Here is a 24,559-nt window from a genome sequence, read left to right as displayed (position 1 = left end):
AACCTTATAGATAGAGTGAAGGGGGAGAAGTCTGCCTCTAACCTTATAGATAGAGTGAAGGGGGAGAAGTCTGCCTCTAACCTTATAGATAGAGTGAAGGGGGAGAAGTCTGCCTCTAACCTTATAGATAGAGTGAAGGGGGAGAAGTCTGCCTCTAACCTTATAGATAGAGTGAATGGGGAGAAGTCTGCCTCTAACCTTATAGATAGAGTGAGGGGGGAGAAGTCTGCCTCTAACCTTATAGATAGAGTGAAGGGGGAGAAGTCTGCCTCTAACCTTATAGATAGAGTGAAGGGGGAGAAGTCTGCCTCTAACCTTATAGATAGAGTGAAGGGGGAGAAGTCTGCCTCTAACCTTATAGATAGAGTGAAGGGGGAGAAGTCTGCCTCTAACCTTATAGATAGAGTGAAGGGGGAGAAGTCTGCCTCTAACCTTATAGATAGAGTGAAGGGGGAGAAGTCTGCCTCTAACCTTATAGATATAGTGAGGGGGGAGAAGTCTGCCTCTAACCTTATAGATAGAGTGAAGGGGGAGAAGTCTGCCTCTAACCTTATAGATAGAGTGAAGGGGGAGAAGTCTGCCTCTAACCTTATAGATAGAGTGAAGGGGGAGAAGTCTGCCTCTAACCTTATAGATAGAGTGAAGGGGGAGAAGTCTGCCTCTAACCTTATAGATAGAGTGAAGGGGGAGAAGTCTGCCTCTAACCTTATAGATAGAGTGAAGGGGGAGAAGTCTGCCTCTAACCTTATAGATAAAGTGAAGGGGGAGAAGTCTGCCTCTAACCTTATAGATAGAGTGAAGGGGGAGAAGTCTGCCTCTAACCTTATAGATAGAGTGAAGGGGGAGAAGTCTGCCTCTAACCTTATAGATAGAGTGAAGGGGGAGAAGTCTGCCTCTAACCTTATAGATAGAGTGAAGGGGGAGAAGTCTGCCTCTAACCTTATAGATAGAGTGAGGGGGAGAAGTCTGCCTCTAACCTTATAGATAGAGTGAAGGGGGAGAAGTCTGCCTCTAACCTTATAGATAGAGTGAAGGGGGAGAAGTCTGCCTCTAACCTTATAGATAGAGTGAAGGGGGAGAAGTCTGCCTCTAACCTTATAGATAGAGTGAAGGGGGAGAAGTCTGCCTCTAACCTTATAGATAGAGTGAAGGGGGAGAAGTCTGCCTCTAACCTTATAGATAGAGTGAAGGGGGAGAAGTCTGCCTCTAACCTTATAGATAGAGTGAAGGGGGAGAAGTCTGCCTCTAACCTTATAGATAGAGTGAAGGGGGAGAAGTCTGCCTCTAACCTTATAGATAGAGTGAAGGGGGAGAAGTCTGCCTCTAACCTTATAGATAGAGTGAAGGGGGAGAAGTCTGCCTCTAACCTTATAGATAGAGTGAAGGGGGAGAAGTCTGCCTCTAACCTTATAGATAGAGTGAAGGGGGAGAAGTCTGCCTCTAACCTTATAGATAGAGTGAAGGGGGAGAAGTCTGCCTCTAACCTTATAGATAGAGTGAAGGGGGAGAAGTCTGCCTCTAACCTTATAGATAGAGTGAAGGGGGAGAAGTCTGCCTCTAACCTTATAGATAGAGTGAAGGGGGAGAAGTCTGCCTCTAACCTTATAGATAGAGTGAAGGGGGAGAAGTCTGCCTCTAACCTTATAGATAGAGTGAAGGGGGAGAAGTCTGCCTCTAACCTTATAGATAGAGTGAAGGGGGAGAAGTCTGCCTCTAACCTTATAGATAGAGTGAAGGGGGAGAAGTCTGCCTCTAACCTTATAGATAGAGTGAAGGGGGAGAAGTCTGCCTCTAACCTTATAGATAGAGTGAAGGGGGAGAAGTCTGCCTCTAACCTTATAGATAGAGTGAAGGGGGAGAAGTCTGCCTCTAACCTTATAGATAGAGTGAAGGGGGAGAAGTCTGCCTCTAACCTTATAGATAGAGTGAAGGGGGAGAAGTCTGCCTCTAACCTTATAGATAGAGTGAAGGGGGAGAAGTCTGCCTCTAACCTTATAGATAGAGTGAGGGGGGAGAAGTCTGCCTCTAACCTTATAGATAAAGTGAAGGGGGAGAAGTCTGCCTCTAACCTTATAGATAAAGTGAAGGGGGAGAAGTCTGCCTCTAACCCTATAGATAGAGTGAAGGGGGAGAAGTCTGCCTCTAACCCTATAGATAGAGTGAAGGGGGAGAAGTCTGCCTCTAACCTTATAGATAGAGTGAGGGGGAGAAGTCTGCCTCTAACCCTATAGATAGAGTGAAGGGGGAGAAGTCTGCCTCTAACCCTATAGATAGAGTGAAGGGGGAGAAGTCTGCCTCTAACCCTATAGATAGAGTGAAGGGGGAGAAGTCTGCCTCTAACCCTATAGATAGAGTGAAGGGGGAGAAGTCTGCCTCTAACCTTATAGATAGAGTGAGGGGGGAGAAGTCTGCCTCTAACCTTATAGATAAAGTGAAGGGGGAGAAGTCTGCCTCTAACCCTATAGATAGAGTGAAGGGGGAGAAGTCTGCCTCTAACCCTATAGATAGAGTGAAGGGGGAGAAGTCTGCCTCTAACCTTATAGATAGAGTGAAGGGGGAGAAGTCTGCCTCTAACCTTATAGATAGAGTGAAGGGGGAGAAGTCTGCCTCTAACCTTATAGATAGAGTGAAGGGGGAGAAGTCTGCCTCTAACCTTATAGATAGAGTGAATGGGGAGAAGTCTGCCTCTAACCTTATAGATAGAGCGAAGGGGGAGAAGTCTGCCTCTAACCTTATAGATAAAGTGAAGGGGGAGAAGTCTGCCTCTAACCTTATAGATAGAGTGAAGGGGGAGAAGTCTGCCTCTAACCTTATAGATAAAGTGAAGGGGGAGAAGTCTGCCTCTAACCTTATAGATATAGTGAGGGGGGAGAAGTCTGCCTCTAACCTTATAGATAGAGTGAAGGGGGAGAAGTCTGCCTCTAACCTTATAGATAGAGTGAAGGGGGAGAAGTCTGCCTCTAACCTTATAGATAGAGTGAAGGGGGAGAAGTCTGCCTCTAACCTTATAGATAGAGTGAAGGGGGAGAAGTCTGCCTCTAACCTTATAGATAGAGTGAATGGGGAGAAGTCTGCCTCTAACCTTATAGATAGAGTGAGGGGGGAGAAGTCTGCCTCTAACCTTATAGATAGAGTGAAGGGGGAGAAGTCTGCCTCTAACCTTATAGATAGAGTGAAGGGGGAGAAGTCTGCCTCTAACCTTATAGATAGAGTGAAGGGGGAGAAGTCTGCCTCTAACCTTATAGATAGAGTGAAGGGGGAGAAGTCTGCCTCTAACCTTATAGATAGAGTGAAGGGGGAGAAGTCTGCCTCTAACCTTATAGATAGAGTGAAGGGGGAGAAGTCTGCCTCTAACCTTATAGATATAGTGAGGGGGGAGAAGTCTGCCTCTAACCTTATAGATAGAGTGAAGGGGGAGAAGTCTGCCTCTAACCTTATAGATAGAGTGAAGGGGGAGAAGTCTGCCTCTAACCTTATAGATAGAGTGAAGGGGGAGAAGTCTGCCTCTAACCTTATAGATAGAGTGAAGGGGGAGAAGTCTGCCTCTAACCTTATAGATAGAGTGAAGGGGGAGAAGTCTGCCTCTAACCTTATAGATAGAGTGAAGGGGGAGAAGTCTGCCTCTAACCTTATAGATAGAGTGAAGGGGGAGAAGTCTGCCTCTAACCTTATAGATAAAGTGAAGGGGGAGAAGTCTGCCTCTAACCTTATAGATAGAGTGAAGGGGGAGAAGTCTGCCTCTAACCTTATAGATAGAGTGAAGGGGGAGAAGTCTGCCTCTAACCTTATAGATAGAGTGAAGGGGGAGAAGTCTGCCTCTAACCTTATAGATAGAGTGAAGGGGGAGAAGTCTGCCTCTAACCTTATAGATAGAGTGAGGGGGAGAAGTCTGCCTCTAACCTTATAGATAGAGTGAAGGGGGAGAAGTCTGCCTCTAACCTTATAGATAGAGTGAAGGGGGAGAAGTCTGCCTCTAACCTTATAGATAGAGTGAAGAGGGAGAAGTCTGCCTCTAACCTTATAGATAGAGTGAAGGGGGAGAAGTCTGCCTCTAACCTTATAGATAGAGTGAAGGGGGAGAAGTCTGCCTCTAACCTTATAGATAGAGTGAAGGGGGAGAAGTCTGCCTCTAACCTTATAGATAGAGTGAAGGGGGAGAAGTCTGCCTCTAACCTTATAGATAGAGTGAAGGGGGAGAAGTCTGCCTCTAACCTTATAGATAGAGTGAAGGGGGAGAAGTCTGCCTCTAACCTTATAGATAGAGTGAAGGGGGAGAAGTCTGCCTCTAACCTTATAGATAGAGTGAAGGGGGAGAAGTCTGCCTCTAACCTTATAGATAGAGTGAAGGGGGAGAAGTCTGCCTCTAACCTTATAGATAGAGTGAAGGGGGAGAAGTCTGCCTCTAACCTTATAGATAGAGTGAAGGGGGAGAAGTCTGCCTCTAACCTTATAGATAGAGTGAAGGGGGAGAAGTCTGCCTCTAACCTTATAGATAGAGTGAAGGGGGAGAAGTCTGCCTCTAACCTTATAGATAGAGTGAGGGGGAGAAGAGGTGAAAAAAACATATAGACGAGGAAAAACACAACAAGGAGAAGAGAGGAGGAAAACCCAGACTATGAGCAGCCAACGGTGTCTGTTTGTCTGTCTGTTTGTCTGAAACTCACTGCTCTCCGCTGATATGGCGCTGTGACGACACCGTACGTATGGAATCCACAGAGGAGCCAATAAAATGACAGAAGGAGAGAAAGAGAGAGAAAAGTCCTGAGGTCACCAGTCCAAAGCTGGAACTCTGTTTAGTCTGTTTTGTCAGATTGAAATATGTCCGCCTCACAAAGAACTTACTCTGAAAACAAGCACACGCACACACGCACTTACACACAAACACACACACAAAAACACACACACAGAAAGACCAAGTACAGAGAACTCACTCTGAAAAGGCACACAGAAAAAGACTGCAATTTTGTATTCTGGTTTAGCAACTTTTTAACGCTGCCCGAGAAAACAGAAATACTAAAAGTGTGGCCAGGAAAGCAGTCAGGACAGACAGAGCAGCTTTTGTTAGGTTGGTTGTGTGTGTTTATTCTGGGTTGGGAAGTGGAGCTTGTTTAAGACATGGTGGTGTTGCTGAAAGGATGCTTCTCTGTTCTCTCCCCGTCTCTCTGTCCGCTCTGAGGGCAGATGACTAGCTCTTACCGAAGACTATTACTGTGTCCTGCTCTGCTCTATTATACGATAGCTATAACTTTTATTACTACTATTACCACTGGTACTATTACTACTACAACTACTACTACTCCTGGTTAGTAAGAGTCATTGTAATACACATTAGAGTCATTGTAATATACATTAGAGTCATTGTAATACACATTATAGTTATTGTAATACACATTAGAATCATTGTAATACACATTAGAGTCATTGTAATACACATTAGAGGTAGTGTAATACACATTTGAGTCATTGTAATACACATTAGAGTCATTGTAATATTCATTAGAGTCATTGTAATATACATTAGAGTCATTGTAATACACATTAGAGTCATTGTAATATTCATTAGAGTCATTGTAATATACATTAGAGTCATTGTAATAAATAAAAAAATAAAAATTAGAGTCATTGTAATACACATTAGAGCCATTGTAATACACATTAGAGTCATTGTAATATTCATTAGAGTCATTGTAATATACATTAGAGTCATTGTAATATACATTAGAGTCATTATAATACACATTAGAGCCAGTGTAATACACATTAGAGTCATTGTAATACACATTAGAGTCATTGTAATACACATTAGAGTCATTGTAATATACATTAGAGGCATTGTAATATACATTAGAGTCATTGTAATACACATTAGAGTCATTGTAATATACATTAGAGCCATTGTAATACTCATTAGAGTCATTGTAATATACATTAGAGTCATTGTAATATACATTAGAGTCATTGTAATACACATTAGAACCAGTGTAATACACATTAGAGTCATTGTAATACACATTAGAGTCATTGTAATACACATTAGAGTCATTGGTAATACATATTAGAGTCATTGTAATACACATTAGAGCCAGTGTAATACACATTAGAGTCATTGCAATACACATTAAAGTCATTGTAATACACATTAGAGTCATTGTAATATACATTAGAGCCAGTGTAATACACATTAGAGTCATTGCAATACACATTAGAGTCATTGTAATACACATTAGAGTCATTGTAATACACATTAGAGTCATTGTAATATACATTAGAGTCATTGTAATACACATTAGAGTCATTGCAATACACATTAGAGTCATTGTAATACACATTAGAGTCATTGCAATACACATTAGAGCCAGTGTAATACACATTAGAGACATTGTAATACACATTAGAGTCATTGTAATATACATTAGAGTCATTGTAATACACATTAGAGTCATTGCAATACACATTAGAGTCATTGTAATACACATTAGAGTCATTGTAATATACATTAGAGTCATTGTAATACACATTAGAGTCATTGCAATCCACATTAGAGTCATTGTAATACACATTAGAGTCATTGTAATATACATTAGAGCCATTGTAATACACATTAGAGTCATTGTAATATACATTAGAGCCATTGTAATACACATTAGAGTCATTGTAATACACATTAGAGTCATTGTAGTATACATTAGAGTCATTGTAATACACATTAGAGTCATTGTAATACACATTAGCGTCATTGTAATACACATTAGAGTCATTGTAATACACATTAGAGTCATTGTAATACACATTAGCGTCATTGTAATACACATTAGAGCCATGGCAGCAGCAGCAGTGTGCTGCAGAATGCTTCTCATCCCTCGAAAGGATAAGATGGCTCGCTGACAACATAAACGCTTAGTTACGTTTAGTTTATGATTTCACAGACCCAGAAAGAGAGAGGGGGAAGGAGAGAGAGGAAGGACAGAGAGAACAGAAAGAAACAGAAGAGAGGAAAGAGAGAGTGAACTAGAAAGTTGTGCCATGGCAGTCTCCCTCTTCTTGATCAGAGGTTGGGACTGTCTGATCAGAATAACCATTTCAACTACAAGTTGTCTCATCAGTAGGAGCTACACCGAAAAGGGCTATCGAATGATAAAATAAACAATCAAATTAAAATCATCTTCTCTTTACTATGCAGATTGGCCAGAGGCAGTGTGAGAGCAGCCAGCAGCCTCTAGGTCCCCCCCACACTATCAGACTGCACATTTAATCCACACTATCAGACTGCACATCTAATCCACACTATCAGACTGCACATCTAATCCACACTATCAGACTGCACATCTAATCCACACTATCAGACTGCACATCTAATCCACACTATCAGACTGCACATCTAATCCACACTATCAGACTGCACATCTAATCCACACTATCAGACTGCACATCTAATCCACACTATCAGACTGCACATCTAATCCACACTATCAGACTGCACATCTAATCCACACTATCAGACTGCACACATAATCCACACTATCAGACTGCACATTTAACCCACACTATCAGACTGCACATTTAACCCACACTATCAGACTGCACACCTAATCCACACTATCAGACTGCACATTTAACCCACACTATCAGACTGCACACCTAATCCACACTATCAGACTTCACATTTAACCCACACTATCAGACTGCACATTTAATCCACACTATCAGACTGCACACCTAATCCACACTATCAGACTGCACATCTAATCCACACTATCAGACTGCACATCTAATCCACACTATCAGACTGCACACCTAATCCACACTATCAGACTGCACACCTAATCCACACTATCAGACTGCACATCTAATCCACACTATCAGACTGCACATTTAACCCACACTATCAGACTGCACATTTAACCCACACTATCAGACTGCACACCTAATCCACACTATCAGACTGCACATTTAACCCACACTATCAGACTGCACATCTAATCCACACTATCAGACTGCACACCTAATCCACACTATCAGACTGCACACCTAATCCACACTATCAGACTGCACATTTAACCCACACTATCAGACTGCACATTTAACCCACACTATCAGACTGCACATTTAACCCACACTATCAGACTGCACACCTAATCCACACTATCAGACTGCACATTTAACCCACACTATCAGACTGCACACCTAATAGGAAACTATCTCTCTGTTTATCTGTGGTGGAGTAATATTTTTCCTTGGTGTGGAGAGGTCCGTCTCACCAGAGAGAGCCTTGCTTGCCCCCCCAGCCCACCACACTGACCCACACCCCAGCCCACCACACTGACCCACACCCCAGCCCACCACACTGACCCACACCCCGGCCCACCACACTGACCCACACCCCGGCCCACCACACTGACCCACAACCCTGCCCACCACACTGACCCACACCCCGGCCCACCACACTGACCCACACCCCGGCCCACCACACTGACCCACACCCCGGCCCACCACACTGACCCACACCCCGGCCCACCACACTGACCCACACCCCTGCCCACCACACTGACCCACACCCCGGCCCACCACACTGACCCACACCCCGGCCCACCACACTGACACACACCCCAGCCCACCACACTGACACACACCCCGGCCCACCACACTGACCCACACCCCGGCCCACCACACTGACCCACACCCCGGCCCACCACACTGACCCACACCCCGGCCCACCACACTGACCCACACCCCGGCCCACCACACTGACCCACACCCCAGCCCACCACACTGACCCACACCCCGGCCCACCACACTGACCCACACCCCAGCCCACCACACTGACCCACACCACGGCAGACAAGGGCTGGGCAGACCCCACTGTTTATTGGTTCGGGGACAAACCAAATAGTCTGATGTTTAAATATAGAAAGTATTATTTGCCAGTTGAAGCAGCTTCCTGTCCTCTGGGATAAGCCAAGTTCATTACACTGTCACAGAGGACATCTCTTCTAATAAGAACCGGTCCCTCAACTCCCACCTTGGTCAGCCATGTTAAGACTAGATATTTTATTATTTATTTATTTAACCTTTATTTAATTAGGCAAGTCAGTTAAGAAAAAGTCTTATTTACAATGGCGGCCTACCCGGGCCAAAACCAGACGACACTGGGTCAATTGTGCGCCGCCCTGTGGGACTCCCAATCACGGCTAGATGTGATACAGCCTGGATTCAAACCAGGGATTGTAGTGACATCTCTGCGCTGGAGATACAGTGCCTTAGACCGCTGCGCCACTCGGGATCCCATAGATATTAACTAGATTAACTAGGAATTATTACTAGGTATAATAATATAAGAATGTATTTCATTCTATGTAATGTAACTTTCAAAATACAGCAATCGTCCCTGTATGATACATTTTTCATTATGTGATTCTGCGTTTTGCATCATACGGGGACGATTTCTGTATTAAGAAAGTTACATATCTTGAAAACTTGATTGTTGACAAGCAAAACATTTTTGGGACTATGTCAACAATGGACTAATGACACAAATACCAAAAAGATAGTTTTTGGGTGGAATATTCCTTTAAGATATTAGATATTGGTTCAATTTAAAAGCTCAAAAGGATTGGTCAGTGACCACACTGGAGTGTTCTCCATGTCGTATATCTATAGTGAATGTAACTGGGCTAAAAGTTACTAAACTATTGATTTATGACATACTGTGTCTGAACTATGTTTGCATTCATAAACCATTCTTCACAACCCAAACGACCAGCCACATATTGCACCAGTGTATCTAGGCCAAGACCACAGCCAAAGTTTTTTACTTGGCAAGAAGAAACGTGTGACATATCTAAAAATCTGTTGGAGGGAGAGAACCCTTGGGAGGGTAAGTCTAGTTTACAGACAAAACTTCATAGGAGAAAGACAGACATCAAAAAGTAAAAAGCAGAACTGAAAAGACACAGACAAAAATGAATTCTGCGAAAACTTACAATCCATCTACAACAGACTTTCAGAGGAGAAAAAGTGCCACAAAAAAGGGGTCACACAAATGTGAACAAAATATGAATCCTCTATGCCCTTGGTCTGAAACAGTACTAGACTCCAAGATGATCCAACCGTGAGAAGAGAAGGCCATAGTGAGAAGGTCCAGATACCGTGAAGAGGCATCTCTGTGTGTTACTGTGAGAAGTTGGCACATGGTACTGTAATGCCTATGCCTATGTGCCAATGCTACTTTGTGTTGCAAGTAGCTCTCTGAAGGCTTTCACCAGAGAACACACTCTGACAACCAGAACCACCATTATCCCTTCTCACACACACACACACACACACACACACACACACACACACACACACACACACACACACACACACACACACACACACACACACACACACACACACACACACACACACACACACACACACACACACACACACACACACACACACACACACACACACATATGCTCACTGAAAACCATTCAAAGAGTTTAAGAGTTGAGGACCTTCAAGGCCAAGTGACTTTGTTTTCTATGGACGCTGTCTGACTGGAAGATTTATTTCATACTTCTAAACCCAGACTCTATCTGCTACCATCAGCCAGTCCTGAGGGGCACTTATCAAATTAAGACAAATATTTGAAATAAACTAAGAATTATCCTTCTTCACTGAAGCAAGAAAACAAATGGATCTGTTATTCAAGGCACGGAGAGAAAGAACATGTTGAGGAGGAGAAGTGTAGGCTTTCTGTCCCAAAACCTAGGATCAATGTTTGGATGGCTGGAAGGCTATTCATGTCTTTTTACACACTGAGGAAGTTAAGGATTGGTTCAGGATATGTACAAGAGTTTCAATAGGTGGTTTTAAGTGAGAATAAACTGAGATCTCTACACACAGGCAGAGTCAGGTACACACACACACACACACGGAGGAATGCCCCTCTTCCACTTACTCGAGGAAACTGGTGATGTAGTTCTTACTGCAGGCCGACCAGGAGAAGGGGTTGGTGTTAGCTGTGATGTGGGCCGCCATCAGCTTGGCTGCCTCATGGCCTTTAGTTCCACATGAGTTTCCTATTCCATCATGGTTCATCCCGAAACTGTAAGCGCAAAATGGAGGACAGAGAGGAGAGCAGGTCAAACATGGAGAAAGATGGAATTGCCTCAAGACTTAAAGATCTAAGGTCAGTTTTTCTTTTCCCAACCATATAGGTTAAGGTATGGTTTGGGGGGGGATCAGATGATCTTAGATCTGTGCCAGAGGACAGCTTTTACCCAGATTGGCCAAAAATGCCATTCATAGAGAGATGGGTGGTGTCACTGAGAGAGATATCTAATACTGTGGCTGATGGGTACAGAGCAGTCAGATAGGTTCAAGCTTAATTACCTCTGGGAACGTATCTCTACCTCCCTCTACCTCATTTTACAGACGCTCTTATCCAGAGTGACTTACAGGACCGATTAGAGTTAAGTGCCTTGCTCAAGGGCACATGGACAGATTGGTCACCTAGTCGGCTCGGGGATTCAAACCAGCAACCTTTCAGTTACTGGCCCAATGCTCTTAACCGCTAGGCTACCTGCAGCCCTTTTCTACCTCTTCTATAACTCTGCCCGGCACCTCCTCTACATGTAGGGCAGGGTTAGAGAGAGGTAGAGAGGGTTTGAGATGTTAGAAAGGGCTCCCTGGCTCCTGGCTGTAACAGCTGGTGTAGAGGGGACTAGAGGTCAGGGGTCAGGCTTTGTCTGGAGCGCTGGAGGGAGCAGAGAGTTTTAATCACCACCCTGATGCTGCATGCCTGTCAATCAATCACCATCTACAGGTCTGGACTGGCCAGTTACAGAACAGCAGCCAGCTACAGGCAGGGGAGGAGGGAGGTGGGGATAGACCAGAGCCAAACTCTCCATGCTCTCAATGAGACTTGGGGAAAGAGAGAGAGAAAGAAAGAAAGAAAGAAAGAAAGAAAGAAAGAGGTTCAACCTAGGGTTGGGCGATATCGCCAAAGTATCAAAAAATATCATGGTATTTTTCAAATTTTTGATGGTATGACGGTATTTGACGGTATTTTATGTTTTTTATTAATAAAAGTTCTACATTTGCTTCATGAGTAGTGCGTGACCCTAGGGTGGTATCACATATATTATACATTATTTCAATGAGTCTTTCTCCATTCTGATTGTTTTACACTGTTCAATTCAACTTCAACCTAAAATCCTTTCCTGCATTTCATCAATTTCTGCATTTCCTACACTAATTTGAGCTCATTTCCACACTGCCACAATATGGGCAAAAATACTAGGCCTTATTTTTAACCAAATGTTGCAATTGCGATTTAGAGCAAAATACTTGGGTGAACTTTTGGAATCATGGTAATAGAATGTTTATTCTAATTATATAGTTAGCATATAAATAATAATGGGCACTTTGAATACAGTGTTGTTTGACATGACAACAAATGAAAACGCCATGGACGATGTTCAGTGTTTCCTAGGGGACCCTATAATCTTTGGCTACATTAAATCTTTATTCATGTTGCCAACATATTCATGCTTCACCTATTCCTGTTTGATTTAGAAGATACTGTTGCACAAACAACATGCGGATTTAGGCCTCCACCAGTACTGGTATCAGGCTGTATTAGCTAGCTACGTTTGCTCTGACTCAGTACTTTTATTAGCCAACTAACTAGCGATTAGCATTAGTGGCTAACACGATTTAGTTTAACTTGCTAAGAAAATACAAACTAGCTATTGGCAGATGTAAGAAACACAAACTAATATTGTAATTATAGAACGCTTGTGGATTTATATTAAGATCAAAGTGAAAACAACATCGTTGTCATCAACATTGTTGCATGTGCTTCATTGACCATGCAGACTGAACGAAAGTGTCTCGTGGTCAAGCAACAACAAATGCAATCCTTGAGTGACAGTGGGTGGGACTAGGTCTGTGTGGAAAGCGGCATGGAGAGAGAGAGAGCGGAGAGGGATGACTCAAGTAGCAGAGTAAACTATAAAAATGGACGTTACACACGGCGTATCACATTTAACAAACCAAACATTCAAATACCGTTATAGAATATACAGTACACCACCCAGGCCTGGTTCAACCCCTACTCGTCCACCCTCCCCCATAAACACAAATACTGTTCTCTCTCGCTCTCTCTCTCTCTCTCTCTCTCTCTCTCTCTCTCAGCGTCCATCTGATCAGAGCAGCTCTCTAGTGTGAACCTCTTGACAGAAAGAAAGGTTTCTGCTTTCTGCTTTCTGGTTTCTGCTGCCCAACTTGACTGAGCACTGGCCTGGCTGCATATAAATCCGTTTAACAAAAAAATGTATGTAACCCAAAAACTGTATCCGTCTGAATATCTAAACGAAAGAAAAGCTTGCGTTACGGCAGGAAGCCGAAGCTTAGTTTCCCTGACCGTCCAAAAGCACAGATCAGTTGTAATGTATATAACAAACCACCACATCCCACAGCCCGGCCTGTTTTTCTAACGCTGGCGTTTATGACATTTGACCCTACTCTGGAAATAAATCAGCCGTCCTGAGACCGTGGCTAAGGTTTTTATACATCCTCTCCTTGCAGAGACCATTTTTACAACTGCCCCAAAACAGAAGCAGACACAAGACATTATAAAGGAAATGGTCATCTCTGTGAACCCCAGGGAGTGGATACGTAGACCAATACATCATCATTATTGAACTTTATATTCAGGAGGTATGTGGACACTGTCATTAGCATGAGCAAACACAGCATACATTGCATTCGGAAAGTATTCAGACTCCTTGACTTTTTCCACATTTTGTTCAAATACAGCCTTATTCTAAAAAGTATTCAATTGTTTATTTCCTCATAAATCTACACACAATACCCAATAATGACAAAGCAAAAACAGGTTTTTAGAATTTTTTGCAAAGTTATTACAAATAAAAACAGAAATATCACATTTACATAAGAATTCAGACTCTTTACTCAGTTGAAGCACGTTTGGCAGCGATTACAACCTTGAGTCTTCTTGGGTATGACGCTACAAGCTTGGCACTCCTGTATTTGGGGAGTTTCTCCCATTCTTCTCTGCAGAACCTCTCAAGTTCTGTCAGGTTGGATGGGTAGCGTTGATGTACAGCTATTTTCAGGTCTCTCCAGAGATGTTCCATCAGGTTCAAGTCTGGGCTCTGGCTGGGCCACTCAAGGACATTCAGAGACTTGTCCCGAAGCCACTCCTGCGTTGTCTTATCTGTGTTCTGTTGGAAAGTGAACATGCACCCCAGTCGAGGTCCTGAGCGCTCTGGACCAGGTTTTCATCAAGGATCTCTCTGTACTTTGGGGACCTTCAATGCTGCAGACATTTTTTGGCACCCTTCCCCAGATCTGTGCCTGGACACAATCCTGTCTCTAAGCTCTACGGACAATTCCTTCGATCTCATGGCTTGGTTTTTGCTCTGACATGCACTGTCAACTGTGGGACCTTACAATTTACCACAATTTACCACAGGTAGACTCCAATCAAGTTGCAGAAACATCTCAAGGATGATCAATGGAAACAGGACGCACCTGAGCTCAATTTCGAGTCTCATAGAAAAGGGTCTGAATACTTATGTAAATAAGGTATTTCTGTTTTTATTTTTAATACATTTTCATAACTTTCTATAAACCTGTTTTCGCTTTGTCATTACGGGGTATTGTGTGTAGATTGATGAGGAAATGTTTTATTTAATCTATTTTAGAATAACGCTGTAACATAACAAAATGTGGAAAAAGGGAAGGGTTTTGAATACTTTCCGAATGCACTGTATATTAAAAAGTATGTGGACTCCCTTTCAAATGAATAGATTTGGCTATTTCAGCCACACCCATTGCTGACAGGTGTATAAAATCTAGCACACAGCCATGCAATGTCCATAGACAAACATTGGCAGTAGAATGGCCTTACTGAAGAGCTCAGTGACTTTCAACTTGGCACCGTCAGAACAACAAGTCAGTTGGTCAGATTTCTGCCCTGCTAGAGCTTCCCCGGTCAACTGTAAGTGCTGTTCCTGCCCCGGTCAACTGTAAGTGCTGTTATTGTGAAGTGGAAACATCTAGGAGCAACAACGGCTCAGCCGTGAAGTGGATGGCCACACAAGCTCACAGAATGGGACTGCCAAGTGCTGAAGTGTTTAAAAATCGTCTGTCCTCGGTTGCAACACTCACTACTGAGTTCCAAACTGCCTCTGGAAACAACCTCAGCACAATAACTGTTTGTCGGGAGCTTCATGAAATGGGTTTCCATGGCCGAGCAGCCGCACACAAGCCTAAGATCACCATGCGCAATACCAAGTGTCGACTGGAGTGGTGTAAAGCTCGCCACCATTGGAAACTGGAGCAGTGGAAACGCGTTCTCTAGAGTGATGAATCACGCTTCACCATCTGCTAGTCCGATGGACAAATCTGGGTTTGGCGGATGCCAGGAGAACGCTACCTGCCCGAATGCATTGTGACAACTGTAAAGTTTGATGGAGGAGGAAAAATGGTCTGGGGCTGTTTTTCATGTTTCTGGCTAGGTCCCTTAGTTCCAGTGAAGGGAAATCTTAAAGCTATAGTATGCAATGATATTCTAGATGCTTCTGTGCATCCAACTTTATGGCAACGGTTTGGGGAAGGCCCTTTCCTGTTTCAGCATGACAATGCCCCTGTGCACAAAGCAAGGACCATATAAAAATGGTTTGTCAAGAAGAGAGTGGAGGCTGTTATAGCTGCAAAGGGGGGACCAACGACATATTCATGTCCATGATTTGGAATGAGATAGAGGAGCAGGTGTCCACATACAGTTGAAGTCGGAGGTTTTCATACACTTAGGTTGGAGTCATTAAAACTAGATCTTCAACCACTCCACAAATTTCTTGCTAACAAACTATAGTTTTGGCAAGTCGGTTAGGACATCTACTTTGTGCATGACACAAGTATTTTTTCCAACAATTGTTTACAGACAGATTATTTCACTTATAATTCAATGTATCACAATTCCAGTGGGTCAGAAGTTTACATACACTAAGTTGACTGTGCCTTTAAACAGCTTGGAAAATTCCAGAAAATGATGGCTTTAGAAGCTTCTGATAGGCTAATTGACATCATTTGAGTCAATTGGAGGTGTACCTGTGGATGTATTTCAAGGCCTACCTTCAAACTCAGTGCCTCTTTGCTTGACATCATGGGAAAATCAAAGGAAATCAGCCAAGACGTCAGAAAAAAAATTGTAGACTTCCACAAGTCTGGTTCATCCTTGGGAGCAATTTCCAAACGCCTGAAGGTATCACGTTCATCTGTACAAACAATAGTACGCAAGTATAAACACCATGGGACCACGCAGCCGTCATACTGCTCAGGAAGGAGACGCGTTCTGTCTGCTAGAGATGAATGTACTTTGGTGGGAAAAGTGCAAATCAATCCCAGAACAACAGCAAAGGACCTTGTGAAGATGCTGGAGGAAACAGGTACAAAAGTATCTATATCCACAGTAAAACAAGTCCTATATCGACTTAACCTGAAAGGCCGCTCAGCAAGGAAGAAGCCACTGCTCCAAAACCACCATAAAAAAGCCAGACTACGGTTTGCAACTGCACATGGGGACAAAGATCGCACTTTTTGGAGAAATGTCCTCTGGTCTGATGAAACAAAATTAGAACTGTTTGGCCATAATGACCATCGTTATGTTTGGATGGAAAAGGGGGAGGCTTGCAAGCCGAAGAACACCATCCCAACCGTGAAGCACGGGGGTGGCAGCATCATGTTGTAGGGGTGCTTTGCTGCAGGAGGGACTGGTGCACTTCACAAAATAGATGGCATCATGAGGATGGAAAGTTATGTGGATATATTGAAGCAACATCTCAAGACATCAGTCAAGAAGTTAAAGCTTGGCCGTAAATGGGTCTTCCAAATGGACAATGACCCCAAGCATACTTCCAAAGTTGTGGCAAACTGGCTAAAGGACAACAAAGTCAAGGTATTGGAGTGGCCATCACAAAGCCCTGACCTCAATCCCTACAAACCTGACTCAGTTACACCTGCTCTGTCAGGAGGAATGGGCCAAAATTCACCAAACTTATTGTGGGAAGCTTGTGGAAGGCTACCTGAAACATTTGACCCAAGTTCAACAATTTAAAGGCAATGCTACCAAATACTAATTGAGTGTATGAAAGAAATAAAAGCTGAAATAAATAATTCTCTCTACTATTATTCTGACATTTCACATTCTTAAAATAAAGTGGTGATACTAACTGACCTAAGACAGGAAATATTTGCTTTGATTAAATGTCAGGAATTGTGAAAAACTGAGTTTAAATGTATTTGGCTAAGGTGTATGTACCCTCAAAGCTCATCACTAAGCTAAGGATCCTGGGACTAAACACCTCCCTCTGCAACTGGATCCTGGACTTCCTGACGGGCTACACCCAGGTAGTAAGAGTAGGTAGCAACACATCTGCCACGCTGATCCTCAACACTGGAGCTCCACAGGGGTGCGTGCTCAGTCCCCTCCTGTACTCCCTGTTCACCCACGACTGCAAGGCCAGGCATGACTCAAACAGCATCATTAAGTTTGCAGACGACACAACAGTGGTAGGCCTGATCACCGACAACGACAAGACAGCCTATAGGGAGGAAGACAGAGACCTGGCCGGGTGGTGCCAGAATAACAACCTATCCCTCAACGTAACCAAGACTAAGGAGATTATTGTGGACTACAGGAAAAGGAGGACCGAGCACGCCCCCATTCTCATCGACGGGGCTGTAGTGGAGCAGGTTGAGAGCTTCAAGTTCCTTGGTGTCCACATCAACAACAAACTAGAATGGTCCAAACACACCAAGACAGTTGTGAAGAGTGCACGACAAAGCCTATTCCCCCTCAGGGAACTAAAACGATTTGGCATGGGTCCTGAGATCCTCAAAAGGTTCTACAGCTGCAACATCGAGAGCATCCTGACTTGTGGCATCACTGTCTGGTACGGCAATTGCTCGGACTCTGACTGCAAGGCACTACAGAGGGTAGTGCGTAGGGCCCAGTACATCACTGGGGCTAAGTTGCCTGCCATCCAGGACCTCTACACCAGGCGGTGTCAGAGGAAGGCCCTAAGAATTGTCAAAGACCCCAGCCACCCCAGTCATGGCGGTACCGCATGGCAAGCGGTACCAGAGTGCCAAGCCATAAGACTCCTGAACAGGTAATCAAATGGCTACCCGGACTATTTGCATTGTGTGCCCCCCCCCCCCCACCCCTCTTTTACGCTGCTGCTACTCTCTGTTTATCATATATGCACAGTCGCTTTAACTATACATTCATGTACATACTACCTCAATTGGGACGACCAACCAGTGCTCCCGCACATTGGCTAACCGGGCTATCTGCCTTGTGTCCCACCCATCACCCGCCAACCCCTCTTTTACGCTACTGCTACTCTCTGTTCATTATATATGCATAGTCACTTTAACCAGATCTACATGTACATACTACCTCAATCAGCCTGACTAACCGGTGTCTGTATGTAGCCTCGTTACTTTTATAGCCTCGCTACTGTTTTTCACTGTCTTTTTACTGTTGTTTTTATTTCTTTACTTACCTATTGTTCACCTAATACCTTTTTTGCACTATTGGTTAGAGCCTGTAAGTAAGCATTTCACCTGTTGTATTCAGGGCACGTGACAAATAAACTTTGATTTGATTTGATGTAAACCTCCGACTTCAACTATACCAACCCAAACCAAACCAACACACACCAACCCAAACCAAACCAACACACACCAACCCAAACCAAACCAACACACACCAACCCAAACCAAACCAACACACACCAACCCAAACCAAACCAACACACACACACACACCATCCCAAACCAAACCAACACACACCAACCCAAACCAAACCAACACACACCAACGCAAACCAAACCAACCCAAAGATCTTGTTATTCTTTAGGAATAGTTCCAAATAAAATAAAATACAAGTTTATTGGCAGATGATATTGCGGGTGTTGCGAAATAGCGAGTCACATTCTCTGTGTAGTAATATATGTATTATTATATACACTACTGTTCAAAGGTTTGGTGTTACTTAGAAATGTCTCAACGTCAACAGTGAAGAGGCGACTCCGGGATGCTGGCCTTCTAGGCAGTGTTCCTCTGTCCGGTGTCTGTGTCCTTTTGCCCATCTTAATCTAGATGGGCCTAGAAGGCCAGCATCCCGGAGTCGCCTCTTCACTCTTGACGTTGAGACTGGTGTTTTGCGGGTACTATTTAATGAAGCTGCCAGTTGAGGATTTGTGAGGCGTCTGTTTCTCAAACTAGACACTCTAATGCACTTGTCCTCTTGCTCAGTTGTCCACCGGGACCTCCCACTCCTCTTTCTATTCTAGTTAGAGCCAGTTTGCGCTGTTCTGTGAAGGAAGTAGTACACAGCGTTGGTCGAGATCTTCAGTTTTTTGGCAATTTCTCGCATGGAATAGCCTTCATTTCTCAGAACAAGAATAGACTGACGAGATGCAGAAGAAAGTTCTTTGTTTCTGGACATTTTGAGCCTGTAATCGAACCCACAAATGCTGATGCTCCAGATACTCAACTAGTCTAAGGCCAGTTTTATTGCTTTAATCAGGACAACAGTTTTCAGCTGTGCTAACATAATTGCAAAAGGGTTTTCTAATGATCAATTAGCTTTTTAAAATTATAAACTTAGCTAACACAACGTGCCATTGGAACACAGGAGTGATGGTTGCTGATAATGGGCCTATGTAGATACTCCATTAAAAATCTGCTGTTTCCAGCTACAATAGTCATTTACAACATTAACACTGTCTACACTCTATTTCTGATCAATTTTGAAATAAAAAAAATGTTTCTTTCAAAAACAAGGACATTTCTAAGTGACCGCAAACTTTTGAATAGGAGTGTATATAATTAAATCTGTTTAAGAGGGAAAAAATGTCAAAGATAATCTTGGTATCTGACTGAACATTATTTTGGGACATAAAAGTAGTTTTAAAACAGTGTGTTAGCAGCCGTGATGGGGAGGGGCTAAGGGAAAGGTCTGAAAGGGTTAACTGTGTTTAATAAAGCAATGCAGAAGATTTTGGGTAAATGTGAGCGGACTCACTTGTGGCCAATCTCGTGAGCGATGGTGAAAGCAGAACCTAAGCCGATGTCTTCATTGATGCTGCAACTCCTCTCCGGCTCACACATCCCAGCTACCGACGCCAAGCCTGGACACACACACACACACACACACACACACACACACACACACACACACACACAGAGAGAGAACGAGAGAGAACGAGAGAGATAGAGAGAGCAAAACAGGGTCAGATCAAGGTGTAGCATTCTTAGGAGTGGTGGCTCTAAAAGCTGGATTCCTCAGTTCTGACCTCCCTGGTGTTAAAGAAAGAGCAGCAGGAGAGAGAGAGAGAGAGAGGGAGAGAGAGAGAGAGAGAGAGAGAGAGAGAGAGAGAGAGAGAGAGAGAGAGAGAGAGAGAGAGAGAGAGAGAGAGAGAGAGAGAGAGAGAGAGAGAGGAGGCGGCAACTCTAAACTTCTCAGGCTGCACCCTATTCCATTTATAGTGCACTACTTTTGACCAGGGCCCATATAGGAAATAGGGTGCCATTTGGGACGTTGGCTAAGAGCATTGAGAGTTCACTTCTTCTCTCAGGGCTCTGGACAAAAGTAGTGCACTACATAAGAAATAGGGTGTGATTTGGGACACAGCCTCAGTCCATGCTGTTGCTGCGGGACTCACCAGCGGGACCTGACTTCAGCATCAACTGGCTAGACATGAACTTTTTTCAACCTAAAGTCAGAGCTGGAAAATGTCTAGACAGGCTTGGATTTATACATTTCACTCCAAGTAACAAGGGACCACCTAGTGATGCAGGCTATTGAATTTAAGAAAACATCCCCACCCCCCCTAAAAAATATAGAGTTCCAAAGAGAAAGCAATAGGCATATTCTTTATATTTGAGAAAGAGCTCTTTTGGAGAGAGAAGCAGAAGAGTGAAATAACGCTGAGTAAAGCTATAAAATTGCCTGTCTGTGCGTGTGCGCTTGTGTGTGTGTTGGCGTGTCACTGTAGTATGTGCATTTCATCTTATGCAAGATAAGATTAAATGCAGGTTATTGTTAGCTTTGTCAAAAAGCAGGCATATAGAGTTCTACATGTTTTATGTGTGTGTGTGTGTGTGTGTGTGTGTGTGTGTGTGTGTGTGTGTGTGTGTGTGTGTGTGTGTGTGTGTGTGTGTGTGTGTGTGTGTGTGTGTGTGTGTGTGTGTGTGTGTGTGTGTGTGTGTGTGTGTGTGTGTGTGTGCGTGTGCGTGTGCGTGTTTGCGTGCGTGCGTGCGTGTGTGTGTGAGGTTGAGAGTAGAGCCATCCAGGTGTCTCTGTTCTTCCCCCAGAGGGTAACAGGTCAGACAGAAAGAGAAGAGAAGAGATTCCATCTACAGGTTACTGGGAAGGGTTTCACATAACACTCAGAAGTGGGGTTGGCTAGGTATTATCTCCAACTCAGATTACCCAGAGACCCAAGGGGCAAAGAGCTGACCTGTAGCATGACCCCTGATGATAGGGTGAGGAGGGAAGGAGATGAGTAGAGGAGAGGGGGGAGAAGGGTTGAGAGGGACGGAATGGAGGAAAGGAAGAGAAGAGGAGGGTGCTGAAAAGGGAGGACAAATGGAGAGGGAGAGGGGGAGGGGGAGAGGATAGGGGGAAAAGGTGAGGGGAACAGGGTTGAGACGGGAGAAGAAATGGAGAGGGAGAGAAGAAGGAGGAGGAGAGGAGAAACAGAGGAAAGGGAGAGGGGGAGGAGGAGAGAAGGTAAAGGGAGTGAGAGAGAACGAGGAAGCCAAGCAGATGCTGGTGCAATTAAAGCGACGGGGGGAATGTGACGAATGCGGTCAATCTGTCAAACCCCCCCAGAGTCCCAATATTACCTCCAAGATATACTGTGGAGCCTGCAGGGGCTCTCAGAGGGAGCAAGGAGGAGGGGAGATGCTGACACTCCTTGCCGTCCTTTCTCCACCACAACGCTCTCTTTCTCTCGCTCTTGTTATCTTATGTTCTCCCTCTGAATTTCATCCTTAACTTTCTATCTGTCCCTCTATCTTTCTGTTTTTTCTCCCCCTTGCCTTTCTGAGCTTGGTTACAGAAGCTTAACAAGTTTGTAAGTTTAAGTTTGCCACAGTTCCTGTCACAGTGGAGACACAACATGTCAAACCAAACCCCTGGCAAAAATGACTGGAAATCAGTGTCCTTAAAGTACTGTAACAGGAGAAAAACACGCCATATGAACTTATAAATATCCACATTATTTGAGCTATAGTGGTAGAAGGACACAGTCAAGTGCACTTGGAGGTTACCACGCCTGTGCCCTGCCCTGCATGGACCTAACCCCGTCTGTACCCGCCCCGACGACAGTAAACGCCACCTGGTTTCTCTGACCTGTCTTTCCTTGCCTCCAGGCTACAGAACAGAGAGCAGAGAACAGAGCAGAGAACAGAGAACAGAGAACAGAGAGCAGAGCAGAGAAAAGAACAGAGAACAGAGAACAGAGAACGGAGAAGAGAACAGAGAGCAGAGAACAGAGAACAGAGAGCAGAGAACGGAGAAGAGAACAGAAAACAGAGAACAGAGAACAGAGAGCAGAGAACAGAGAACAGAGAACAGAGAACAGAGAACAGAGAACAGAGAACAGAGAGCAGAGAACGGAGAAGAGAACAGAGAGCAGAGAACAGAGAGCAGAGAACAGGGAACAAAGAACAGAGAACAGAGAACAGAGAACAGAGAACAGAGAACAGGGAACAAAGAACAGAGAACAGAGAACAGAGAGCAGAGAACAGAGAACAGGCAACAGGGAACAAATAACAGAGAACAGAGAACAAAGAACAGAGAACAGAGAACAGAGAACAGAGAACAGGGAACAAAGAACAGAGAACAGAGAACAGAGAACAGAGAGCAGAGAGCAGAGAACAGAGAACAGAGAACAGAGAACAGAGAACAGAGAGCAGAGAGCAGAGAACAGAGAGCAGAGAACAGAGAACAGAGAACAGAGAGCAGAGAACAGAGAACAGAGAACATAGAACAGAGAACAGGGAACAAAGAACAGAGAACAGAGAACAGAGAACATAGAACATAGAACAGAGAACAGAGAGCAGAAAACAGAGAGCAGAGAGCAGAGACCAGAGAGCAGAGAGCAGAGAGCAGAGACCAGAGAGCAGAGAGCAGAGAGCAGAGAAAAGAACAGAGAGCAGAGAGCAGAGAACAGAGAGCAGAGAGCATAGATCAGAGAGCAGAGAAAAGAACAGAACAGAGAGCAGAAAGCAGAGAGCAGAGAAAAGAACAGAACAGAGAGCAGAGAACAGAGAACAGAACAGAGAACAGAGAACAGAGAGCAGAAAGCAGAGAGCAGAGAAAAGAACAGAACAGAGTGCAGAGAACAGAAAACAGAACAGAGAACAGAGAACAGAGAGCAGAGAACAGAGAGCAGAGAGCAGAGAACAGAGAGCAGAGAACAGAGAGCAGAGCAGATAAAATAACAGAACAGAGAACAAAAACCAGAGAGCAGAGAACAGAGAGCAGAGCAGATAAAATAACAGAACAGAGAACAAAAAGCAGAGAACAGAGAACAGAGAGCAGAGCAGATAAAATAACAGAACAGAGAGCAGAGAACAGAACAGAGAACAGAGAGCAGAGAGCAGAGCAGATAAAATAACAGAACAGAGAGCAGATAAAATAACAGAACAGAGAGCAGAGAGCATTGCCACTCACCTAGAGTCCCACAGGGTTTGTTCTTGTAAGTGCAGATGTCGTACCTGAGGGAGAAAAAGAAGAGAGAAAACAACATGAGACATGATTCTTCTGTCAGGCTCTCTCTAGTTCTATTCTACTCTATTCTACTCTACTCTATCCTAGTCTATTCTACTCTACTCTATCCTAGTCTGTTCTACTCTACTCTATCCTAGTCTGTTCTACTCTACTCTATCCTAGTCCGTTCTACTCTACTCTATCCTAGTCTATTATATTCTACTCTACTCTATCCTAGTCTATTTTACTCTACTCTACTCTATCCTAGTCTATTTTACTCTACTCTACTCTATCCTAGTCTATTTTACTCTACTCTATCCTAGTCTATTATATTCTACTCTACTCTATCCTAGTCTATTATATTCTACTCTACTCTATCCTAGTCTATTTTACTCTACTCTACTCTATCCTAGTCTATTTTACTCTACTCTATCCTAGTCTATTATATTCTACTCTACTCTAGCCTAGTCTATTTTAATCTACTCTACTCTATCCTAGTCTATTTTACTCTCCTCTATCCTAGTCTATTATATTCTACTCTACTCTATCCTAGTCTATTTTACTCTACTCTACTCTATCCTAGTCTATTTTACTCTACTCTATCCTAGTCTATTTTACTCTACTCTATCCTAGTCTATTATATTCTACTCTACTCTATCCTAGTTTATTTTACTCTACTCTACTCTATCCTAGTCTATTTTACTCTACTCTCCTCTCTCCTAGTCTATTTTACTCTACTCTATCCTAGT

General features: G+C 43.7%; 1 protein-coding gene across 3 annotated transcripts in view; it reads right to left on the bottom strand.

The window, feature by feature from the left end:
* adamts6 (ADAM metallopeptidase with thrombospondin type 1 motif, 6) overlaps positions 1 to 24,559 on the bottom strand; it is a 136,017-nt gene that overhangs the window by 76,179 nt on the left and 35,279 nt on the right. For all 3 annotated transcript variants that reach the window (XM_071338982.1, XM_071338992.1, XM_071338998.1), the window contains exons 8-10: positions 23,775 to 23,818; positions 20,115 to 20,220; positions 10,946 to 11,092 (exon numbers count right to left, since the gene is read on the bottom strand). In XM_071338982.1, coding sequence (XP_071195083.1) covers positions 10,946 to 11,092; positions 20,115 to 20,220; positions 23,775 to 23,818 — 297 coding nt within the window. The remainder of the gene's footprint in view (positions 1 to 10,945; positions 11,093 to 20,114; positions 20,221 to 23,774; positions 23,819 to 24,559) is intronic.

This window comes from Salvelinus alpinus, chromosome 1, assembly GCF_045679555.1.
Source record: "Salvelinus alpinus chromosome 1, SLU_Salpinus.1, whole genome shotgun sequence".
NCBI classification, from domain to species: Eukaryota; Metazoa; Chordata; class Actinopteri; order Salmoniformes; family Salmonidae; genus Salvelinus; species Salvelinus alpinus.
The sequence above is the reverse complement of the archived record's forward strand: the minus strand, read 5'-3'. Positions and strand labels throughout refer to the sequence as shown.